This window comes from Melospiza georgiana, chromosome 17 (assembly GCF_028018845.1).
Source record: "Melospiza georgiana isolate bMelGeo1 chromosome 17, bMelGeo1.pri, whole genome shotgun sequence".
NCBI classification, from domain to species: Eukaryota; Metazoa; Chordata; class Aves; order Passeriformes; family Passerellidae; genus Melospiza; species Melospiza georgiana.
The window spans coordinates 12753416-12774049 of NC_080446.1; the positions used below are offsets into that span (position 1 = coordinate 12753416).

Below are 20634 nucleotides of genomic sequence, written 5' to 3' on the forward strand. Positions count from 1 at the left end.
GAATGAAGAAAGGGATTTTTTTCCATCATGAAGAAAATGGGATCTGTGTGATTTATTCCCATACTATTCCATGCCTTTCCTGTCTGCAATTACTGCGAGAGCAGCTCTTTTTGCTTTGCTACTCCAGAGTGATCTCATGCCATCCCTGTCCCTCCAGGCAGTCACCTCCTCTGGCAGCTCTCCCACACCTCTCACCTGCTGATGTTCTGTCCTGGTTTAGGGCAAATTTGGGAGAAAACCTCCAAAGGGGCCCCTCCAGAGAGCAAACCCACACAGCCTCTCCCACCAGCTGGTTCAGGAAGGATTCCTGGAGAGACGTGGAAAGAACCTGTTTATTTAACAGGCACAGCACCCTCAGCACACACAATGAACAATACTGGGTGACACCACTCTGTCACCGCTCTGACAAAGATGACAGATCAGAAAGTCTCTCTGGGGGTGGTCGCTTATTGCAATGCACTGTGAGGGCCCTGACGAAGGAGGAATGAATGCTGCATCTGACTCTAAGGATATCAGAAGCCTAATTAATTACTTTATTATACTATATTATTCTATACATCTAAATCTGAACCTGCCAAGCACTCAACCCTGCACACGCTGCCCAGAATCTCATGACTGTCCCCCAACAGTCCCAACACACACACCTGGCCCCGACAGGCCAAGGAAACAAAACCCCCTCACTGTGGGTAAATAATCTCCCTGTTGCATTCTACTTTGGCACAACACAGGCGCAGCAAATGATAAGAATTGTGTTTGCTTTCTCTGAGGTTCAGAGAATGTGAATCCCAGAAATATTCTTGGGAGGAATTGTGCCTTGCTTTTCTCTGTGAAGAGAAACGTGGGGCTACAGTCACTCTGCTCTCAGTCCCTCCTGTGCTGGGGCAGCTGCTGCAGCCACAAGGTGCAAACTCTCGGTGTTCCCAGGGCCCAGTCCGGAGCAGGCTCGAGGGGTTCCAAGAAAGGGAAAAGAAAAACAGTCAGGGAAAATTTGAACTGCTTAGCTAAACTAACTAATGAGCAGGAGCAAAAGCAACAGCAAAGCAGGAGCAAGAGCAAAAGTGAAAGCAAGAGCAAAAAGCAAAAGCAGCACCATGTACTGCCCTGTCTTTGTGTCCCACCAGCCGTGGGGGAGAAGCTGATAACAAAACAAAACTTCGCTCCCCAAAGCCAGTCTTGAAGGCACAGAACAGAATATCCAGCATAAACAGAACACACAAATGGATACAAGCATCATAACATCACCCTAGGACATGTCCCTGGCTGATCCCTTGGTGTGTCTGGGACTGTCCCAGCTCCCTGCCCTGCCACTCCTGACTGGATTTAACCCAACAGCTCATGGTATCCTGACAGTTCTCTGTTTGCTGCCTGCCCTGCCCTGCTTGGAAAGTTTGTCCATCACCCTGTGCAAAATAGTAAAGGTAAAAAGGTTTTCAGAAAGCTGTAAAAGCTTAGAAACAGAAAGAACAGAAAATGTAGAGCTGGCTGCAGCTGCAAAGTCAGAAAGTAGAAAAGTTACAATAGTACAGCAAGCAAGGACATGAAACAATATTTTGAGTTCTAGGCTTGGCTAAGATAGACCTTAAGACTGCAGGAAAATATCCTTAGCAAGATAGTAGAAATTTTTAAGCTTAATAATGAAGTATTGTGTATAGTAATTATATAATAATGGTAATGGTAATGGTATTGGTAATGGTAATAATAATATAATAATGGTAATGGTATAATAATGGTGTATTGTATTGTTAATAGAAGGCATACAAGCAAGCATTGTGAGCAGCAGGCGCACATGTGCTTTTAGTAATTGACTTAAACAATTGTCTGTGAGCTTTAGCAATATTCTATTGGCTGGAAGGTTTTTAAAATGCTGTGTAACAAAGAAATCTTTGGCTGCTGCTGGTTTTATGTGAGCTTTTACCATCTTCCTATTGTCTTAAGCATGTCATGAGGCTGATACTACAATAAAAGCTCGAGGAACAAATCCCAGCAGTTGTGGAAAAGCCTCTGAACACAAATGGTGCCCCTAGAGGCAGAGGATACCTGTGTGTGTGTGAGCACAGCACAGCCCAGACTCTCAGTTCCACACCAGTGCTGCACACACACATTTCATGCATTAAACAGTGAAGGAGGAACGGTTTGGGAGTGCCCCTCCGTGATCCTGGGCTGCATGAGGACATGCAGAAAAGATCCAAAACAAAGAGGGTGGCAAGGAAGGGAAGGAACAAGCAGAGCATGAGGAATGGAAACAGCAGCAGCTGGGCACGAGCCAGCCCAGCCTTCCTCAGCAGCTGGATGCTGAGTTTTTCCAAACTGCTCATTAATTTTTCACATCACTCTTCAGCGAGTCTATTATTGGAGTTGGAATTTCAGCCTGCTGTGTGACAAATCCCTCTTGCTTAATTCTTCTGGGAAGGGAGTGAAGAGATCCATCCTTACCCAGACCTAAATACAGCATATATCAAAGTCTGCTGGAAGTCACTCCAATTCTCCTCCTTTTGGACCACACTCTCAGGGATGGATTGTTGGGGTGTTTGTGCAGGGCCAGGGGCTGGACTGGAGGTTTTCTGTGGGTTCCTTCCAGCTCAGGGCATTCTATGATTCCTGAAACAGAGATGTACTTTGTAAAGCAATTTATTTATGTTCCCAATCTGGCTTGACTGGATCCACACCTTGATCATGTTCCCTGGATGTCACTTGTATTTTTCAGGCACATTCTCTTCCCATTACAAGAAACCTGTAGGATTTCTGAGGAGCTGGAGTGTGGGGTTTGTTCCACCTCTTATTAGATGTCAAACCAGCAGAAAATCTATCACGTTTCTTCTGCTTTTCTTCCGTATCAACAGTACTTTAAGAAAGGAGATCAAGTGGAAATTAAAGAAATTTAGTTATAAAACTCATAGGGAAGCACCAACAGGAAAGATTAAAAAAGCAGAGAACAAAGAAGGCAGGAATAAAATGGTCTGACAAACATTTGAATCGATATTAAAAGGAGAGAAAAGAAGTACAAAAGGCTCAAAAAGCCCCACAGAAACCCTGTAAAAAAAGCAATGCCTGGCTTTAGAAATGAGAAATGCAAGGAATGTAACAAATGATTTCAGATCTGATCCTATCAGAGAGAAATCTGATTTAAAAAAAAAAAAGCAGCAGCTATAGAGACAGTTTGATAAAAGGCTGTAGAATAAAAGATTTGAAAATTGCATCTTCCAACTACTTAAGAGAATGGCAAAAGAAAGGGATACATATTAAAATACACTAATGCTGCAACATTGAATACAAAATGTTCTTTTATTGAGGAAAAAAAGGTATTTTGACAGGTGCATCAAGATTTACCAGCAATCTCAGTGACCCCATCAGAAAAAAAAGGCACTGAAAGAATAATTTTAGAATAGCTCCAACAACTGACTGGGAAGAGCACGGAAGCAAACAGCTCACAATTATTTCTGTGGCTGGAAAGAGATCAAACCTTATTTCGGGGCTATTTTTATGGGAGGCAAAGTAGGGCAGTCCTATCCCACTGCTCGGGATAATAATGCAAACAAAGGCTCCTTCAGAGCACCACTGGGATAAAACCCCAGCACCTCCCTGGAACACAGGGGTTTCTGGAAAAGTCTGCCATCCCACTGAGCCGGAGAGGAGCTCCTGGCCATGGCTCACGCTTGTAAATGCAGTTCCACCAATGAGAAAAGGAATGATGAGGAGGACTCCATCTTATCAGAAGGCTAATTTATTACTTTATTATACTATATTATGTTAAAGAATACTAAACTATACTAAAGAATACAGAAAGGATACTCACTGAATGCTAAAAAGATAATAATGAAAACTGGTGACTCTTTCCAGAGTCCTGACACAGCTTGGCCCTGATTGGCCAAAGAATGCAATGGAACAATCACCTGTGGGTGAACAATCTCCAAACACATTGCACATGTGAGCTCAACACAGGAGAAGCAAATGAGATAAGAATTGTTTTCCTTTTCTCTGAGGCTTCACAGCTTCCCAGGAGAAAACCCTGGGTGAAGCAGTCATGTTCAGGGAATGTGAGCTCAGAGCTCACTGCCAGGAGCCCTGAGCCTCCAGGCACTCAGAAAGGAGATTTACAGCAAGAAAAATGCACCTTTACCTCCCAGAGCATCCTGCAGGATGCTGGGGCAGCATGGCCATGAAGCCACAGCAGCACTGGCTTGGAAATGGGGCTGCTGGAAAATCCTTCTTTGGAGCTGAAGGCATCGCTCCAAAGTCAGCTGTAACATCTTTAACTTCTGCCTTCAAAAATGCAAACCACTAAAAAAAGCAATGAAAAAGCTGCTGGGATGTGGGAAAGCAATATGTGAGTGTTAAAGGGAAGTCACCTTTGATTGCATTGAGGTTACCCCATAATATTCCTACATTTATAAATTATCTTGGCTGCCTGGCATCGTGTAGCCATGTAAGATTGGATGTTTATTTGCAGAACCAAGCATTAAAACTGTTTTAGCCCTCAGGCCTCCAGGTCTGAAATTCAAATGCAAAATAGTTATGCTGGTGCACAGGCTGCTGCTCCTTCCACAGCCCAGATATTCCGAAAACATTCCTGGAATATTTGACATTCCCAAAACCCTCCTGGAATTCAGCAAGGTGATATTCCCAAAACCTTCCTGGAATTCAGCCTGGCACTGGGGTTTCAGCCCCAGGGCAGAGGGGATGGCTGTGATCCATCCTGCCCCCAATGTCATTAAAGTGCAAATTGAACCACAGGGAAATGAATCTCCCAACTGCACTGAAACTGGTGGCAGCATATTCCAGGTGTTCTGTGGAAGTTCAGAGCCTCAGAGTTTGGGTTGGGCAGCTGGAATTCAACTGTTGGAACCCTGGGTGCAGAGAATTTCAGACTTTCTGTGGTTTTAGGCACAGATCCTCAAGAGAACACTGCATTTACCCTGAGGCCATGGAGAAGCTTCCAAAATGGAATGACAGAACTGAGATTGTGACTGTGGAGTTTGAATAGAAGTGTGTGATATCACAGGGTGGAAAACTTAGAGTTTAAGGGTTTAGAATATAGTAATATATACAAAGCAAGATGGAGGTTTTGGGGCAGTGGCTGGTCCTTCTTCATCTTCTTCTTCTCCTTCTTCTTCATCTTCTTCTCCATGGGTTTGAGTGGTATTTTCTAATTGGACAGAAAAGTCCACACTGTGGGACATGGGTGGTTGGTTATTGGGTTAAAAGTAAAAATAATTTAGGTGCAATTTCTTAATTGGACAGCTTATCCTTAAAAGGCCTTACAGAGATAGATGTGGGGCCATTTTGTACCTTGTTAGTGAAATGCTGTAGAACTCACTACTTGTAAGACTGTGATAAAAATAAGAATTAATAAACATCTGAGTCCAAACATGAAATATAATCTTGAACACTTTCAATCCTGACTCTGACCCAGGCAGAAAAAGAAGATAAAACGTGACAGACAACCTTCATTTGGAGCCACACAATGAATGACTCCCACCCTGTGTCTCCCTGCCAAGAGCACAGCACAGATTGTCCCCACTGAAATTATGTTTCCAGACCTCCAGGGCTCCACATTTCATCGTCATTGTCCCATGAAAGCCTCAAGGCATGGGGAAGAGAGGCTTCTTTTTGTGATCAGTACAATTCAAAGTGTAGTAATGGGCAGGTGATTTTCAAAAAAAGGACAATAAATGGGAGGATTCAAAACACCCAAATGCCCCAACCATTCTTATCCATCTCCTGCAGTTACTGGGGGTTTCTCCTGCCTGGAAGAACCATCCCAAACTATCCATGGCCCATGAGGGATCAGTGTGAGGGACCCCAGACAGTTACCATGGATGAAGGGAACAGGGATTTTGTGAGGGTTTAGCACCCCTTGAGCCAGGGGAATATTCAAGAGAAGACTCCAAACCAGAGCAGGGCAGTGGAAACACCATGGGTGGGAGATGGAGATCATCACACCTGAGTTACCCTCTCACCTCTGGGGCAAAGCACAGGAGCTCAGGGACAGCTTCTACAATTAAAAACATAAATATCTATGCATACATAAAAAAAAATCAGTTAATCACGTGCTTTCTGAGTTTTTCCTTCTCATTCGAGTTATATTTTTTATTTTGTAGGTGATGAGCTGAAGCTGCTGCTCTGCCCAGAGGGGTCCCTGGCAGGTCTGGAGTGGGATCATCTCCCTGGTGGTGCCAGGTACTCCAGGAATTTCAATGGAAAATGAGAGGCCATGCAGGACTGGAATAAATTTCTCAAAATTCCATCAGTCAGCAAATAAGGAAAAATTGTAATTTCTGTGGATGAATGAAACTGAGCTGGATCAGATGTTATTTCACATTGCAGAGTAGCTGTCTCCTTTGGGTGTTTAAGTTGTGCTTTCTAAATCTATTACTAAATTTCAATCAGGTCTTACAGAGCACGGAAAAGGTTTCAAAGGTAATTAAATTCTTACACAATGTTAAAGAAATGGGCAGCTGGCCAGGAGACAGGCAGGGGAAGCATCCTAAGTGCTGGAGACAGCACTGTGTGAGCTGGGAGAGCAGCAGCCACTGCAGGGGGAGAGAGTGCAAATCCCAGGGGAGGCTCAACCAGGACCTGGAATAAGTCATGAGACTAAATCTGCTCCAGCATGTGGGGAGAGTGTGGGGCCAAGGGACACACAGAACTTCTCCTCAAGTGCTCCACAGGCCTCTGGAGCACCAGGCCAAAGAACTTCTGGCCCTACCCCATATACTGGATTATAAGATCTGTGTGTGTTCTATCCCCATGTGTCAGAGCTGGGGCAGCTCTCTGCTGTTCCTGGGGCAGTTTTTTCTTTCTCTCTCCCACAGCCAACCCTCCCTCCAGGAGATCTCTGCTGTGCATGGCCACTGAGTGTCCCTGCAGGGCTGATCCAATCCCAGCATCCCATGGGGAGATGCTCCGCCCAGGGGAGGAGCCAAGCATTCCTGCCTGGATCCAATCTGAGCCTGGCACAGCACAGCAGCCTTTGCCCCCTGCATTGCCAGAGGAGCAGCTTTCTGCTGCCCTGCATGGCCAGAGGGAGCCCAGGCCCATCTGCAGCAGCCCTGGAGCTGCAGAGGAAAACTCCCCCCTTGTGCAGGATCCCTGCTGCAGCAGAGCCACAGCTGGCACTGCAGGAGGGCTGAGCCCCCATGGGATGGGGCTGGGACACCGCCCTGGCACACAGGGGCCAGGGCCTGTGATCACTCTGGCAGGGTTGGTTTGTATCACTACATTGTTTTATTATTTTTTTATTTTTTTCCTAATAAAGAACTGTTATTCCTATTCCCATATCTTTGCCTGAGAGCCTTTTAATTTCAAAATTATAATAATTTGGAGGGAGGGGGTTTACATTTTCCCTTTCAAGGGAGGCTCCTGCCTTCCTTAGCAGACACCTGGCTGTTCAAACCAAGACAACAATCTCCTGGTCACTGGGGGATTTGCAGGGAGCTTTCAGGTCCCCACATTTCCCTGCTCAGAGCCCTGCCCAGCTCCTGTAGATTCCTTCCCTGGGATGTGACAGGAGATCTGGCCCAGCACAGCTCCACACCTCCCTGGGGCTGGGATGTTCTCATGGACACCAATCTACTCTGCAGGCTGGTGACACATGCAGGGCTGTGCAGATTCCCTCATTATCCCTCTCCATGTTTAATCCCAGCCCTTCCCAAGGCATCCCAGGAGGGCTCATCCCAGGCTGAGCAGGAATCTCAGCTCAGCAAGGCCTGGCTTGCTAAGGCAAAGTGTTGCTGGAATTAATACAGGAAAATAATGGCCCCGGTGTCCTTCCTATTTTTATTTTCTTTCCCAGCCAAGCTGCCTGCTCCTTGGGATTTGGATTTCTTCAGCTGCACAGAAGGGCATGTGATTTATTGCAATTGGAAAGCTGGCAGACAAAAAGGGCTGTGAAATTATTTTGTATCTGACACAATCATTAGTGGTATTATTTCTTTTGGAGCTGGGAAGGACACTTATAAAACATCTAACAAGCTGCTAAGGAGATTGCCTAAAGCAGTGATTTTCAAAATGTGCTGCTGGAGCCCATTCTTTGTGCTCTGCACATATATCAAACTCCAGTTTCTTTTTATAGAAAGGACTTCAAATAATATTTCTGAGGGGTGTTTACGACAGTTTGCTGGTCACCCTCTTCAAATACATGCCACCTGCTGATGGCATGATATGGGGATGACTGAAAGAGGCCAGGACACTCTAAGCAAGTGTGTTGTGGGGCAGGGGGGCACCCAGAGCTCCTCTTCTGCTTTGTGACTCCCTCTGTGCACACGCACCATGCCAACCCTCCAAATCCAGTCACTGAGCCTGGTATCAGTCCCTATGGATGCTCTTGGAGGGGTGTGGGTGGTCTCCTGTGGGTGACTCACTTCACCTGCTGCAGCCAGAACCTGTCCAGAGGTCCAGCCTGGTTTGCAAGTTCTGGTGGTCCAGATACAAGGGGTGCTGTGGAAGGCCCCTTCTGAGGGACAGGACCTATTTCATCACAGAATGGGCTGGAGGGACCTTAAAGCCCATCCAGTGCCACCCCTGCCATGGCAGGGACACCTTCCACCATCCCAGGCTGCTCCCAGCCCTGTCCAGCCTGGCCTTGGGCACTGCCAGGGATCCAGGGGCAGCCACAGCTTCTCTGGGCACCTGTGCCAGGGCCTGCCCACGCTCACATGGGAGAATTTATTCCCAATATCAAACCCAAACCCACTCCCTCTGTCTCAAGCCATTCCCCCTTGTCCTGTCACTCCAGGCCATTGTCAAGAGTTTCTCTCCATTTTTCCTGTTGGCTCCTTCAGGCACTGCAAGGCTGGAATTGGATCACCCCAGAGCCTTCCCTTTTCCTTGCTGAACAACCCCAACTCTCTCAGCCTTTCCATCAGAGCTGCTCCATCCCTCTGATCACCTCAGTGCCTGCTCTGGAGCCACTCCAGAAGCTTCCATGCCCTTTTTGGATGTGTTTCCTCCAGGTTTCTGGACAGGCTGGAGAGCAGAGCCCAGCCTGACCTCCTGGCAGCCCTGCTCTCACCTTGAGTGCAGCTCCTGCACAAGAACTCTGCCACATCAGAGACTGGCGGTGCCTTCTCCTCCCAGAAGGAACAAATCCAAGGATTTGGCAACTTCTGCTGGCCACATCTGTGTAATGCTGTTCACAGGGGTCTGAGGTAGAGGGAAGAGATGAGGATCTGACTCCATGTTTCAGAAGGCTGATTTATTATTTTATGATATATATTTTATTAAAACTACACTAAAAGAATAGAAGAAAGGATTTCATCAGAAGGCTAGCTAAGAATAGAAAAAGAAGGAATGAATAACAAAGGCTTCTGTTTCTGACAGAGAGTCCGAGCCAGCTGACTGTGATTGGCTATTATTAAAAAAAACCACACGAGACCAATCACAGATGCACCTGTTGCATTCCACAGCAGCAGATAACCAATGTTTACATTTTGTTCCTGAGGCCTCCCAGCTTCTCAGGAGGAAAAATCCTAAGGAAAAGATTTTTCATAAAAGATGTCTGTGACAGATCTGCTCTGGGGAACCCCTATTTCCCTGGCTGAGGGGGCTGTGAGTTGAGCAGGACGTGCTCAGTAACCACAGCCCTCACCCAGCACTTTGCACCAGCTGATCCCAGAGCCTGTTGTGGAAAAAGGTCAAAATCACGGACACCATTTAAAAGCTGAGACACAAACCCCAACAGTCTCAGACAAAGCCACCCCACAGGCAGCTGGCAGGGCTGGGGACTCAGTCCCAAATTCCTCAAGTCCAGCCCAGTGCTCCAGCCCCATTCCCACCATCAGCACTGGATGGCCACTGCTCATTGCTGTCAGCTGGCTGAGGGGGGCTGGAAGGAGCTGTTGTCACGGATACAGCATCCACAGGCTGTGCTGCTGCTCTTCCACAGGAGCTCTGGGGGATTCAGACACCAGTGCAGCCATCAGCACAGGGAGGGTGAGGGATTCACCCTCAGCACAGACTGAGCTGGCACCTCTGGGACTGACCCAGCTGTGGGTGTGACCGTGTTCACAGGGGTCCCAGGATGAGGGAAGAGACAAGGATCTGACTCCATGTTTCAGAAGGCTGATTTATTATTTTATGATATATAATACATTAAAACTATACTAAAAGAATAGAAGAAAGGATTTCATCAGAAGGCTAGCTAAGAATAGAATAGCAAAGAATGATAACAAAGGCTTGTGTCTTGGACAAAGAGTCCGAGCCAGCTGACTCTGATTGCCCATTAATTACAAACATCCAACATGGGCCAATCACAGATGCACCTGTTGCATTCCACAGCAGCAGATAATCAATGTTTACATTTTGTTCCTGAGGCCTCCCAGCTTCTCAGGAGGAAAAATTCTAAAGAAAGGATTTTTCATAAAAGATGCCTGTGACAGTGGGAGTCACCAATGTCCCCAGCACCAGCAGCTGCCAGGTCCTGTGGAGTCACCTCCCATCTGTATTGTCTCACCCTTCTCAAGAGACTGAAAATGGAATAAAAGTTTTTACAACGCTTCTCAGTTGCCCCATCTCTGGGTCAGGAAAGGGCTGAATCCAACACTCACCCACAGGTTTTTGGAGAATTTCCAGGGATGGTGATGCCACCAGTGCCCTGGGCAGCTGTTCTAATGCCTGACCACCCTTTGGGTGAGGAAATTCCTCCCAACATCCAACCTAAACCTCCCCTGGTAAAACTCAAGGCTGTTGCTGCTGCAGGCAGAGGGAGCCTGCACATCTCAGGCCACCAAGGACCTTTTTGTCCTTGTAGGAGGTGACAAGCACCACAAGCATGGTCATCCACAGCCTAACAGGAGCTCTGGGAGGGTGACACACTCCAGGGCTGCTGCTGTCACAGCAGAAGGACAAACCTCAAGGCAAAGCACAACTTCTGCTCCTCCCTCCAGGCCTTCTGGGCTGAGGAATCCTCTTGCAGGACTCCAGCACTGCTCCAAGGCTGGTCTGGAGGGCAGGGGCTGCTTGGAGGGTGTTGTTTTGTTTTTTTAAGATTTTCTAAGCTTTTTGATGTTAACAGTTTTGTACCAAACTTTTTTACACAATTTTTGTAAATAACTTATTGGTTTGCATTTCTTTATGGAGGAGGAGAAATTTGATTGACTGTTGGTTTTTTTCAGTGTCATTGTAGAGGTGGCACTTTCACCCTCCAATCCACTGTCACTTTTGGAAAACTATAAATGTTAGAGTCAGAAAATAAACTTCCCTTTTTTACCTTGAGAATAGCAGCATGTTCGTGTCTTTTAGTAACAGGAGGGTCTTTTCCCTCTGTTGCAGCACAGAGCCCAGGGAACACTCAGAGACATTTCACTGATTGTTCTCCTGGCCTCTGTTGTGGGGATATTGAGCTCTGATTCCAGGCAGTGTGTCAGAGCCCCCAGATTTCCTGGGTGAGCCTCCAGCAGCAGCTCCAGGGCCATTCATGCAGGTTTATTTAGAGCCTCACAATCAGCCAGGCTCATCACACAGAGAACTGCACAAAACTGTGATCTCTGTGCAGCCAGGGCCATCCCAAAGTGTTTTTTCCCCCTTTTTCTAGCACTGAGTTTACCATTAGGTGTGTCTGAGAAAGCACAGATAATGCCATATATTTAGTGTTAAAATGATGATCTTTGGTACTTAGTGTCTGCCACCAGAAAAAAAAACATTTAAATAAATAAATAAATAAATTGCAATTACTTGCAATGTTCAGAATCCAGGGAGATTCAGAATCCAAAAGGAGAACTGTAGACAACTGGTCAGAGAGCACTAAACATGGTTGGCAAAGGCTTGTGGCACCTCAGACAAACTTAGGGATTAAGGGGAATCTACCCCTTGAATAAATAAATATTTAAGGGGAACTTACCCCTTAAATAACCTGAAATCTCATTGCTCATCCCTAATCTCAAAATGTGATTAATCATTAGATACTATTCATTCAGGAATAGGAAACTGCTTTCACACATTCCTGTTGGAACCCTAGATGCTGAGAATTTTAAACTTTCTGTGCTGAAAAGCACAAACCCACAAGAAAATACTGTATTTAACCTAAAGCTGTAAAGAAATATTCCAAAATCAATTAATAACACTGAGATTACCAGTGTAAAGTTTAAATAAAAGTGTGCAACATTACAAAGCACAAAGCTTAGTAGACACATTCCCAAAGTCATTGCTGATGAAATGAAGACCTCCAAATGAAGCAGCTTCACACAGGGCAAGGTGTACCTGCCTAACTCTAGAGTAATTAACAGCAATTAACGAGCCCCATCAGCCCTGTCCTTCTCTGATTGGCCAGGGCCGGGCTCCTTCCTGCTGCTTCCCAGAGCTGTCAGTCCCTGAGGTCCCGCCTTGCCCCATCCCAGGCACCACAGAAAGGTAGGAGAGCTGCTCGAGTGTGGTTGGAGTTTGCTTCTTCCTTGCTGCTGCTTTGCTCATCTCCAGCAGGTAACACAGGGGCTGTTCTGGACCTTCCAGGGGGAATGTTCAGGTGTTGGGGTGTGGAAGCAGCAGGGCAGACCCTTAAACTCTGTTTTCCCTCAGTTCTGCTTCTGTTGTTTCTTTTAGTCAAGAGTTACTTGAAGCTTTGGTGGGGAGGTCATGCCCTTTCTGAGGGTGCCTAAAAGCAGAGGCTGGGCAAAATTAAGAGGGTAAAAAAAGAGTTATATTTATTGAGGGGTCTTCAGGTACATCTACGGCAGACAAAGCCCCCCAAGTCCACCCAAAAATGGATCACAGGTCTTGGGTTTTCACACTTTTATAAATTTGGTCCATTTGTATATTGGGGGTTCATCTTGTAATTACAGCTTTGGGGAATGAAGTAATTTACCCTGAGTTTGCTGCCCTCAACTCACTTTTGTTTCCCTCTCTGGGCCCTGAGGCAGTGAGGTGTCCTTGATTGCCAGGGCTGCAGAGGAATTGTTGTGTCTGCCCAAGCTGGGAAAGCAGCAGCTCACACTGAGTGTGGGGTTTGGAGTTCTACACTAAAGAACTGCAGGGTTACAAAAATATAAAAGATAGAAAATCTAAAATCCTGAGGCATTAGAGGAAGGAAGCACCTTGTACCTTTCTCTAATATAAATATATTAATAATGTTTGGTCTCTAGGGTGAGGAAAGGGAGGTGGTGGAGTCCCCATCCCTGGGTGTGTTTAACAAAGCCTGGATGTGGTACTGGGTGCCAGGGTTCAGTTGAGGTGTTAGGGCTGGGTTGGACTGGATGGTCTTGAAGGTCTCTTCCAACCCAGTGATTCTGTGAAAGAATACTCTCCTTGTTCCTTTAATTATCACAAACCACCTGGAACTTAAACTTGAAACCAGGTGGATTTGCAAGTGGCACAGACCCCCTCCTGTGAGGCTGTTTTGGGGTTTCCCCTGAATTGCTGAAAGGAATTTCTCTCTTTTATCACCCTAGAGGGACGTGTCCCCTTGGAGGGGGATCTGTCCCTAAAGCCTTGGTGTTCCTTGCATTGCAGCTGCCATGGCCTCTGCTGTGCCCCACGAGGAAGAGGCTGCCCAGAGCTCCCTGGAGGAGGAGGAGGAGCAGGAGGTTGGTGCTCCCTGTGGGATGTGGAGAGGCAGCTCTGGGGTGCAGGGTGAGGAGGTGGCCCTGCTGTGGCTGAGGGCAGCTGAGCCCCCCCAAAATGGGCGTTTGCTCAGGCTGCCCTGCAGCTTCTGGGAGAAACCACAGACAAAGATGCGGGCCTGAAGTCCCTGTAAACTCTTAGGCTCAGTAAAGTTAGCCGGTTCTTGGCTAGAAAAGATGTTTCTCTAACCCAAGATCCTGGCTCCTGGCAAGCAGGGCTCCCATGGAAAGGCTGCGATGTTTCAGCCTCCCTGAGACCTGCTGCTCTTGCTCTGCTCCTGTGACCAAATCTGCCAGCTTAAAACCAACTCAGTCCTGCCTGGTGGAGCCTTTCTTGGGATATTGGCTTGTCAGATAACCATTCCAGGTGAGCTGGAGAGGGGTACATGGCAGAAGGACTGAGGTTGCCCCCAAAATTGGTTGTTCTTTGTGCTAGAAGAATACTTTCCTGGGGTGGACAATCATTCATGCCAAAGCTCCCCAGCTCATGTCACAACTGAGTTATGGATTTAATTAAGTGTGTGAGCAAGGCAAGAGTGTCTCCCTCAGGCAGGCCAGGTGATTTGGTGACAATTCCTCCCCAAGAGGGAATTCCAGGACAGAACTGCTCAGGGCCACTTTTGGAGTTTCATGGCTGCACTTTTCTTTGCTCTTCCAGGCTGCAGGGAAGGAGGTGGCCAATCTGAGCCTGGTGGGCTCTGCCTGTGAGGTGGTTTCTGCAGCTTGTGCCTCCAGCAGGGAGAGCCAGCCCTGCCTGAGCTCTGTGTGTGACGCTGCAGAGATGGGAGTGCAGAGTGTGACCCAGGCCACGGCCAGCTGTGTGCAGCCCGTGCTGGCCACCCTGGAGCCCCATGGTAAATCCCCGGGGAAGGGCAGGCCCTGCCTTGGAGGGGCTTTCTGGGCTCCTTCCACACCTGGGAGGAGTCCGGGGGTGGGGGAATGCTCCTCTCCGTTGCCCTAGTGCAAGGACAGCCCATGGCTTGTAAATCAGGCTAAAGGTGGGCCCTAATCCCAGCAGTGCGAGGGAGAGTCAGGGATTGACTGTGATGCTGATTTTCCTAAAACTGATTTTTGCAAAGTGGAACTTAAGGTGAAACTGCAGAAAACCATGTTTTGACACTTTTTTGGTTCTCTCTTCAGTGGCTGCAGCGAGTGAATATGCTGCCGAGGGTTTGGATAAACTGGGGGAGAATCTGCCACTCCCTCCAAAGCCAGTGGAACAGGTAAGAGTTAAAGGCTGTGCTGTCCCTGGCAGGCAGAGGGGCTTGGTTCTTGTGGGATTTCTAAGCTAGGACTCTCCTCCCCCGGGAGAAGGAGAATCAGGATCAATCCTCCCAGGAGGAGGAGGAGGCAGGGGCAACAGGAGCTGGGTACCTGGAATCCTCCAGCACCTCCATGTAAAGGATAAAACAATAATGGCCTGAAACCCTCAGTAAGTGGAAAGAAGCTGTAGGGTCACAAACCTGAGTAAACACTGAACTGACACCGTGCTATGTGTCCTCTTGGTGCAGTTCAGAATTTCAGTGTGACACACAGCCCACTCCATCACCTGCCATTCCCCCTGTTCATCAGATTCTGTCTGACACAAAGGAGGTGCTGTCATCCATCGTGGCTGAGGTGAAGGAGGCTGTGAGCAGCAGAGAGCTGGAGGTGCTGGATGTCACCAGGGACACCCTGCAGGGCAGCGAGGGGACAGCCACACCTGCAGTGACCAGTCTGGAGCCTGCAGTGCCACAGAGGGGTGTCCTTGGAGCAGAGGCTGTGCTGGGGACAGCAGAAGGTGACTCTCTCCCCATTGGAAATGAGGAGCTAGGTAAGGAAAGGGTGGATGGGGCTATGGAAGGGGGAGATGTTGGAATGGGGGTGGTCAGCCCCACTCCTCACCCCACTGCTGTGCTATGGGGATAATGGGAAGAGGAGAATCCCAGTGTTAATGTTCAGGAACACATAATCACAGTGATTCTATGCAGATGCTTTTACTGAAGAGCTCTGAGTGTCAGGGGTACAGACCCAAATCTGACTCCCAGATGGGTTTGAGATGAACATATTTTTATACCCTTATCATTATATAACTACATATTAATTATTAAACTTATATTGTTCAATTGTATACATTGATTTCATCCAAGCATGGATTTTTGTAGTTTCCATCAAACCCCCAAACATCATTTCTCATGATTCTTGTTACAATTAAACAATAATTATATCCAATTACCAAACAATCACTGCATTTAACAATCATATAATTTATCATATAGCAATCATATTGTTTATCATAGTCATGAAATCATTATACACATGCAGTTCTGCATGATCCAGTAAAGCCGAGCATTTTCCCTAAGCCTACCTTAACATTTTCCCAGGGCCTACAAGGGACAACCTTTCTTTCTAACTCCCCTGAATATCCCATGCTTTTAGAAACACTTTATCCCTATACTATTACCAGAATGGTTTGGGTTGGAAGGCACCTCAAAGCTCATTTTGGGCTTCTCACTGTGGCAATGTTTTTCACTTGGGGTCACCGAATGTGGTGGTGTTCACAGGGGTCCCAGGATGAGGGAAGAGATGAGAATCTTGACTCCATGTTTAGAAGGCTGATTTATTATTTTAGGATATATATTATATTAAAAGAAAATGATATACTAAAACTATACAGAAGAATAGAAGAAGGGATTTCATCAGAAGGCTTGAAAGGAATGAAATGATAATAAAATCTTGTGACTGACCAGAGAGTCTGAGACAGCTGTGTCAGAGACATGTTTTATGAAAAATCCTTTCCTTAGGATTTTTTGTCCTGAGAAGCTGAAAAGCCTCAGGAACAAAATGTAAACATTGATTATCTGCTGCTGTGGAATGCAACAGGTGCATCTGTGATTGGTCTCATGTGCTTGTTTGTAATTAATGGCCAATCACAGTCAGCTGGCTCAGACTCTGTCTGAGACACAAGCCTTTGTTATTGTTCTTGCTTTTCTCTTCTTAGCTAGCCCTCTGATGAAATCCTTTCTTCAATTCTTTTAGTATAGTTTTAATATAATATATCATATAATAATAAATCAGCCTTCTGAGACGTAGAGTCAGATCCTCATCTCTTCCCTCATCCTCGGACCCCTGTGAACACTGTCACACAGTTGGGCTGTGATTGGCCATTAATTACAAACAACCACATGAGACCAATCATAGATGCACCTGTTGCATTCCACAGCAGCAGATAATCAATGTTTACATTTTGTTCCTGAGGCCTCTGAGCTTCCCAGGAGAAAAAAATCCTAGCAAAATTATTTTTCAGAAAATGTCTGTGACATTTCACCATGGCAGGGACGCTGTCCACTGTCCCAGGGTGCTCCAAGCCCTTTCCACCCTGGCCTTGGGCACTGCCAGGGATCCAGGGGCAGCCCCAGCTGCCAGTTTGGGGTGTGCTGAGCCTGTTGCTGTGCCCCTGTGACCCTGGCACTGTCTGTGTCCCCAGCCCAGCTGGCAGTGTCTGAGGAGGCCACGGCAGCTCTGCCCCTGGAGCAGCACAGGCGGTACTTTGTGCACCTGAACTCTGTCTTTGAGGATCTGCACCTCTTGGCACAGCTGCACTCCACAGGCAGGATCCAGCAGCTCTTGCAGGACTTGCAGGGGGCCCTGGCACAGCTCTACTGCATCCTCGAGCTGGTAGGTAGAGCCCAGCCCCTGGGAGGAGTACTCCAAAGCCCTGGTGTTGTCTCAGCTCATTGCTGTGCTGGGGAGCTTTGCAGTTCCCTAGCTGAGCTCTGTCCTGGCTCTCTGCTCTTCCTGTGCCACAGGTTGAGGCATTGAAACAATTTAATCAAAAGCTTCAGGAGGAGCAGGTGAAACTCCACCAGATGTGTAAGGACTGGACTAGGAAGTATCTCAAAGAGAGTGGAGATGATAGCTCTGCAGAGCCTGAGGTACCTCCTGGGGCGGGAGGCCAAGGGCTCTGGGCACCCCCTGGATTTCTGAGTGACCCATTCCTGATGGTGTCCTGCCTTCCCCCCAGGAGATGGAGTGTGGGACACTGCTGATGGCCTGCAGGATCAGCCAGCAGCTGCAGCTCTCCTGCTCTAGGCTGGTGGCTGCCATGCAGGGCCTGCCCTGCAACCTGCCGGACGAGCTGCAGCGGGCTCTGCATGCCATCGGGGAGCTGCCTGCTATTTTCTCAGCGGCAGGCTACTTCCAGAACTTGTCCAACAGTGTCCTGAGCCAGAGCCAGAGGGAGCTGGCTATGATCCAGGAGTACGTGGAAGAGCTGCTGGATTGCCTGAAGAACAACACTCCTCTGTCCTGGCTGGTGGGACCCTTCTCCCCCAGGGAGGAGGAGGATCAGTCCTCCTCCTCGGAGGAGGAGGCAGGGGCAGCAGGAGCTGGGCACCTGGAAACCTCCAGCACCCCCATGTAAAGCAATAATGGCTGTTGGCATGAAACCCTCAGTAAGTGGAAAGTGTAAAGAATTGTCTTCCTAAAAGCTGCTTGTACTGGGTGATAACTGCTTAAAATAAAACTGCTGCATACAAAAACCCTCTCTGGTCTCTTTGGGACACAGACTGGGAGGATTGGTCAGTGGGTGTGAGCTGTGCTCTTCCACCTCTTCCTTGATGGAGGAAGAGCAGCAAGCTGTACATGAAGGATCACAGCACTGATCCCGTCCTGGGTGAGTGCTGGTGAGCACTGATGCTGTCCTGAGAAGTTGTAATTCCTTCTCTCTCCCAAGCCTGGATGCAAATATGTGCCCTGCTGGCACTGCCCTGTGCTTGGGAGAGCTGTTAGAACCCTGGCATCCCTTGGCATTGCTCCTCCAAGGCCAAGTTCTCCTCCTGCATTTCCCTGCTGCTGCAGGTTGGTTTGGGGGGCTGTGGCCTCACTGATGAGGGGCACCAGGCAGTGGGTGACAGACACCTTCTGCCAGCACAGGATTTCTGGGGAGCTCAGACTCTGCCAGTGCCATGTCCAGCTCCTTTTGGAAGAGCCCAGTGCCTTCAGACTGGCCAGGAGATGCTGTGGGTTGGGCTGATGGACCAGATGCTTGTGGGACTTTGAAGAGGAAAATTCTGCTCCTGGCTTCTCATCCTTCTATCTTTGAGACCAGAAGTGGAATCTGCACTTGTGAGTACTGCTTCTTCCAGAGTTATTTTTTTTATGTGAAGGGTCAGAGACAGGGACTGGAGATGGGGCTTTCTTTGTGGGTGGTGAATGCAGGCTTGAAGAGTGTGGTGTTTTGTGAGGGTCTCCAGGACAAGGTGAGAGATGAAGATCTGACTCCAAGTTCTCAGAAGGCTGATATATTTTATTATATTTTTATTAATGTTATTAATTATTTTTGTTATATTTTTATTATTATATTTATTATAGCATATTTATTCTATTTTACTATACTAAAACTATGCTAAAAAGAGAAAGGATACATCAGAAGGCTTAACAAAAATTCATCATAACTTGTGACTGATCTTTCAGAGTCTGACATAGCCGGACCATGATTGGTCATTAATCAAAAACAATTCACATGTTTGGATAAACAATCTCCAGACCATATTCCAAAGCAGCAAAACATGGAGAAGCTGAGGCTTCTCATCTTCCCAGGAGAAATCCTGGTGAAGGGATTTTTCAGAAAATAAAGGTGACAGAAGAGATGGAGGTTGCTCCTCTCTCACATAGAAGTGATCACTTTTCCAGCAGCACTCCTCATCCTCAGCCCTGTGTGTAAAGGCTTTGTGCTGCTGTGGACTCTGAGTTTGGGCAGCAATTATTCCTTCATGCAGCACAACCCCCTCATGGAGGACAGGTTTGGATCCTGATTCCCTGAGCTGGGCAGATTCCAGACAAGGGTCTTCCTCCTGTAGCAACCAGTTTGTGCTGAAGGCAAAATAATCAGGCAGTTTAAGTTGCCAGGCCAAGGTGATGCTGAGATGTGAGAGAGGAATTGCAGGGGTCATCTCTGCACTGTGAGCTGCACAGGGAATTCTCTCTGGAAAAAAACCTCAGCAGTTCTGTCTCCTGTAACTCCTGGTGGACTTGGGGAGTGGGAATTGAGGATATTGGAGCCAGTCCTGCTGCTTGGTGGGGAATAATCTGGGTGCTGCTTTCTTCAAAATGATAGGGAATTTAATCCACAAACACCAGAGGTTTATGTCCAAAAAGGAGACATAGGAGTCCTTTTACTTTATTCCAATAAAGGGAGAGGCCATGGGTCTGGGATCTCTAATTTCTGGAGGACTCAGCCTCCTTTTTATCCCAATTTTCAGCCACATTTCCCTTCTCTCTTTCCCCATTGGCTGAGGTACTTGAGAGGTTCAGACTTCATGGAATTCCTCATACCAAAGATTTCCTTCTCATGTATAACCCTCCTTTTAATTTTTAATTCTTATGGTATTTAGGGGTTTCCCCCCATTTTTTCTTTCATCTTTCAATGTTTAATTTCATTTATCAGCAAACCTAAAGTTTATATGTAAAGGCAAATATCTTTTTCATTCATCAGTCAGTGGAATCCTTCCCATTTATCTCCCAGTGCTGGTTTTATCTACCAGCAGACCCAGAGCTTGTTTTAAAGACAAATCTGTCATTTCTCTCAATAGCAAAGTTGTCCCTTACCACCTAGGAATGACTGAAATTTAAATTTGCCTGATTATAAAAGGGAATTTTAAGGACTAGCTGGGCATTCCCACACTTGATATTGATCTGTCAGTGCAGCACGTCTGAGTTATGCTAACATAGTGCTTAGCCCAGCAAATCCTGCTGCTCCTGCCCATGGATCAGTGGGATGTGCTCTTGCCTGGGCATTAAATCTATTTACTGAGAACATTCCTGGCTGCTCACAGCTCATGGGACCCTCTGGGGAAACTCAGTGTGTGTGGCCAGCACCTCCCTGTGCTGGACCTGGTGATGAACAGCCCAGCAGCTGTAAATCTGAAAAAGCCTCCAAAAAGGCTACAGAGACTGTAGCAGAAGAGCTGCCACAGGCTGGAAGGCTGTTCCTGTGGCAGCTCCTAAAGCTCTGCTTGAAAAGCAGAATTAAAGTTCGTGCCAGAAGATTAAAATCACTTGGATATTTTCACCTGCTTTAAATCAAACAAGGAGGGAAGCAAGG

The 20634-nt window shown here is 47.2% G+C and overlaps 1 protein-coding gene across 1 annotated transcript; it reads left to right on the forward strand.

Moving 5' to 3' along the window:
- The first annotated feature begins 12567 nt into the window (after positions 1–12567).
- On the forward strand, positions 12568–17952 carry LOC131090915 (perilipin-3-like). Its single transcript, XM_058036580.1, has 8 exons — positions 12568–12617; positions 13418–13518; positions 14216–14404; positions 14691–14773; positions 15123–15363; positions 17017–17207; positions 17339–17464; positions 17554–17952. The coding sequence occupies exons 1-8, from the start codon at positions 12568–12570 to the stop codon at positions 17950–17952; spliced, it is 1380 nt and encodes a 459-aa protein (XP_057892563.1).
- The last annotated feature ends 2682 nt before the right edge of the window (positions 17953–20634 follow it).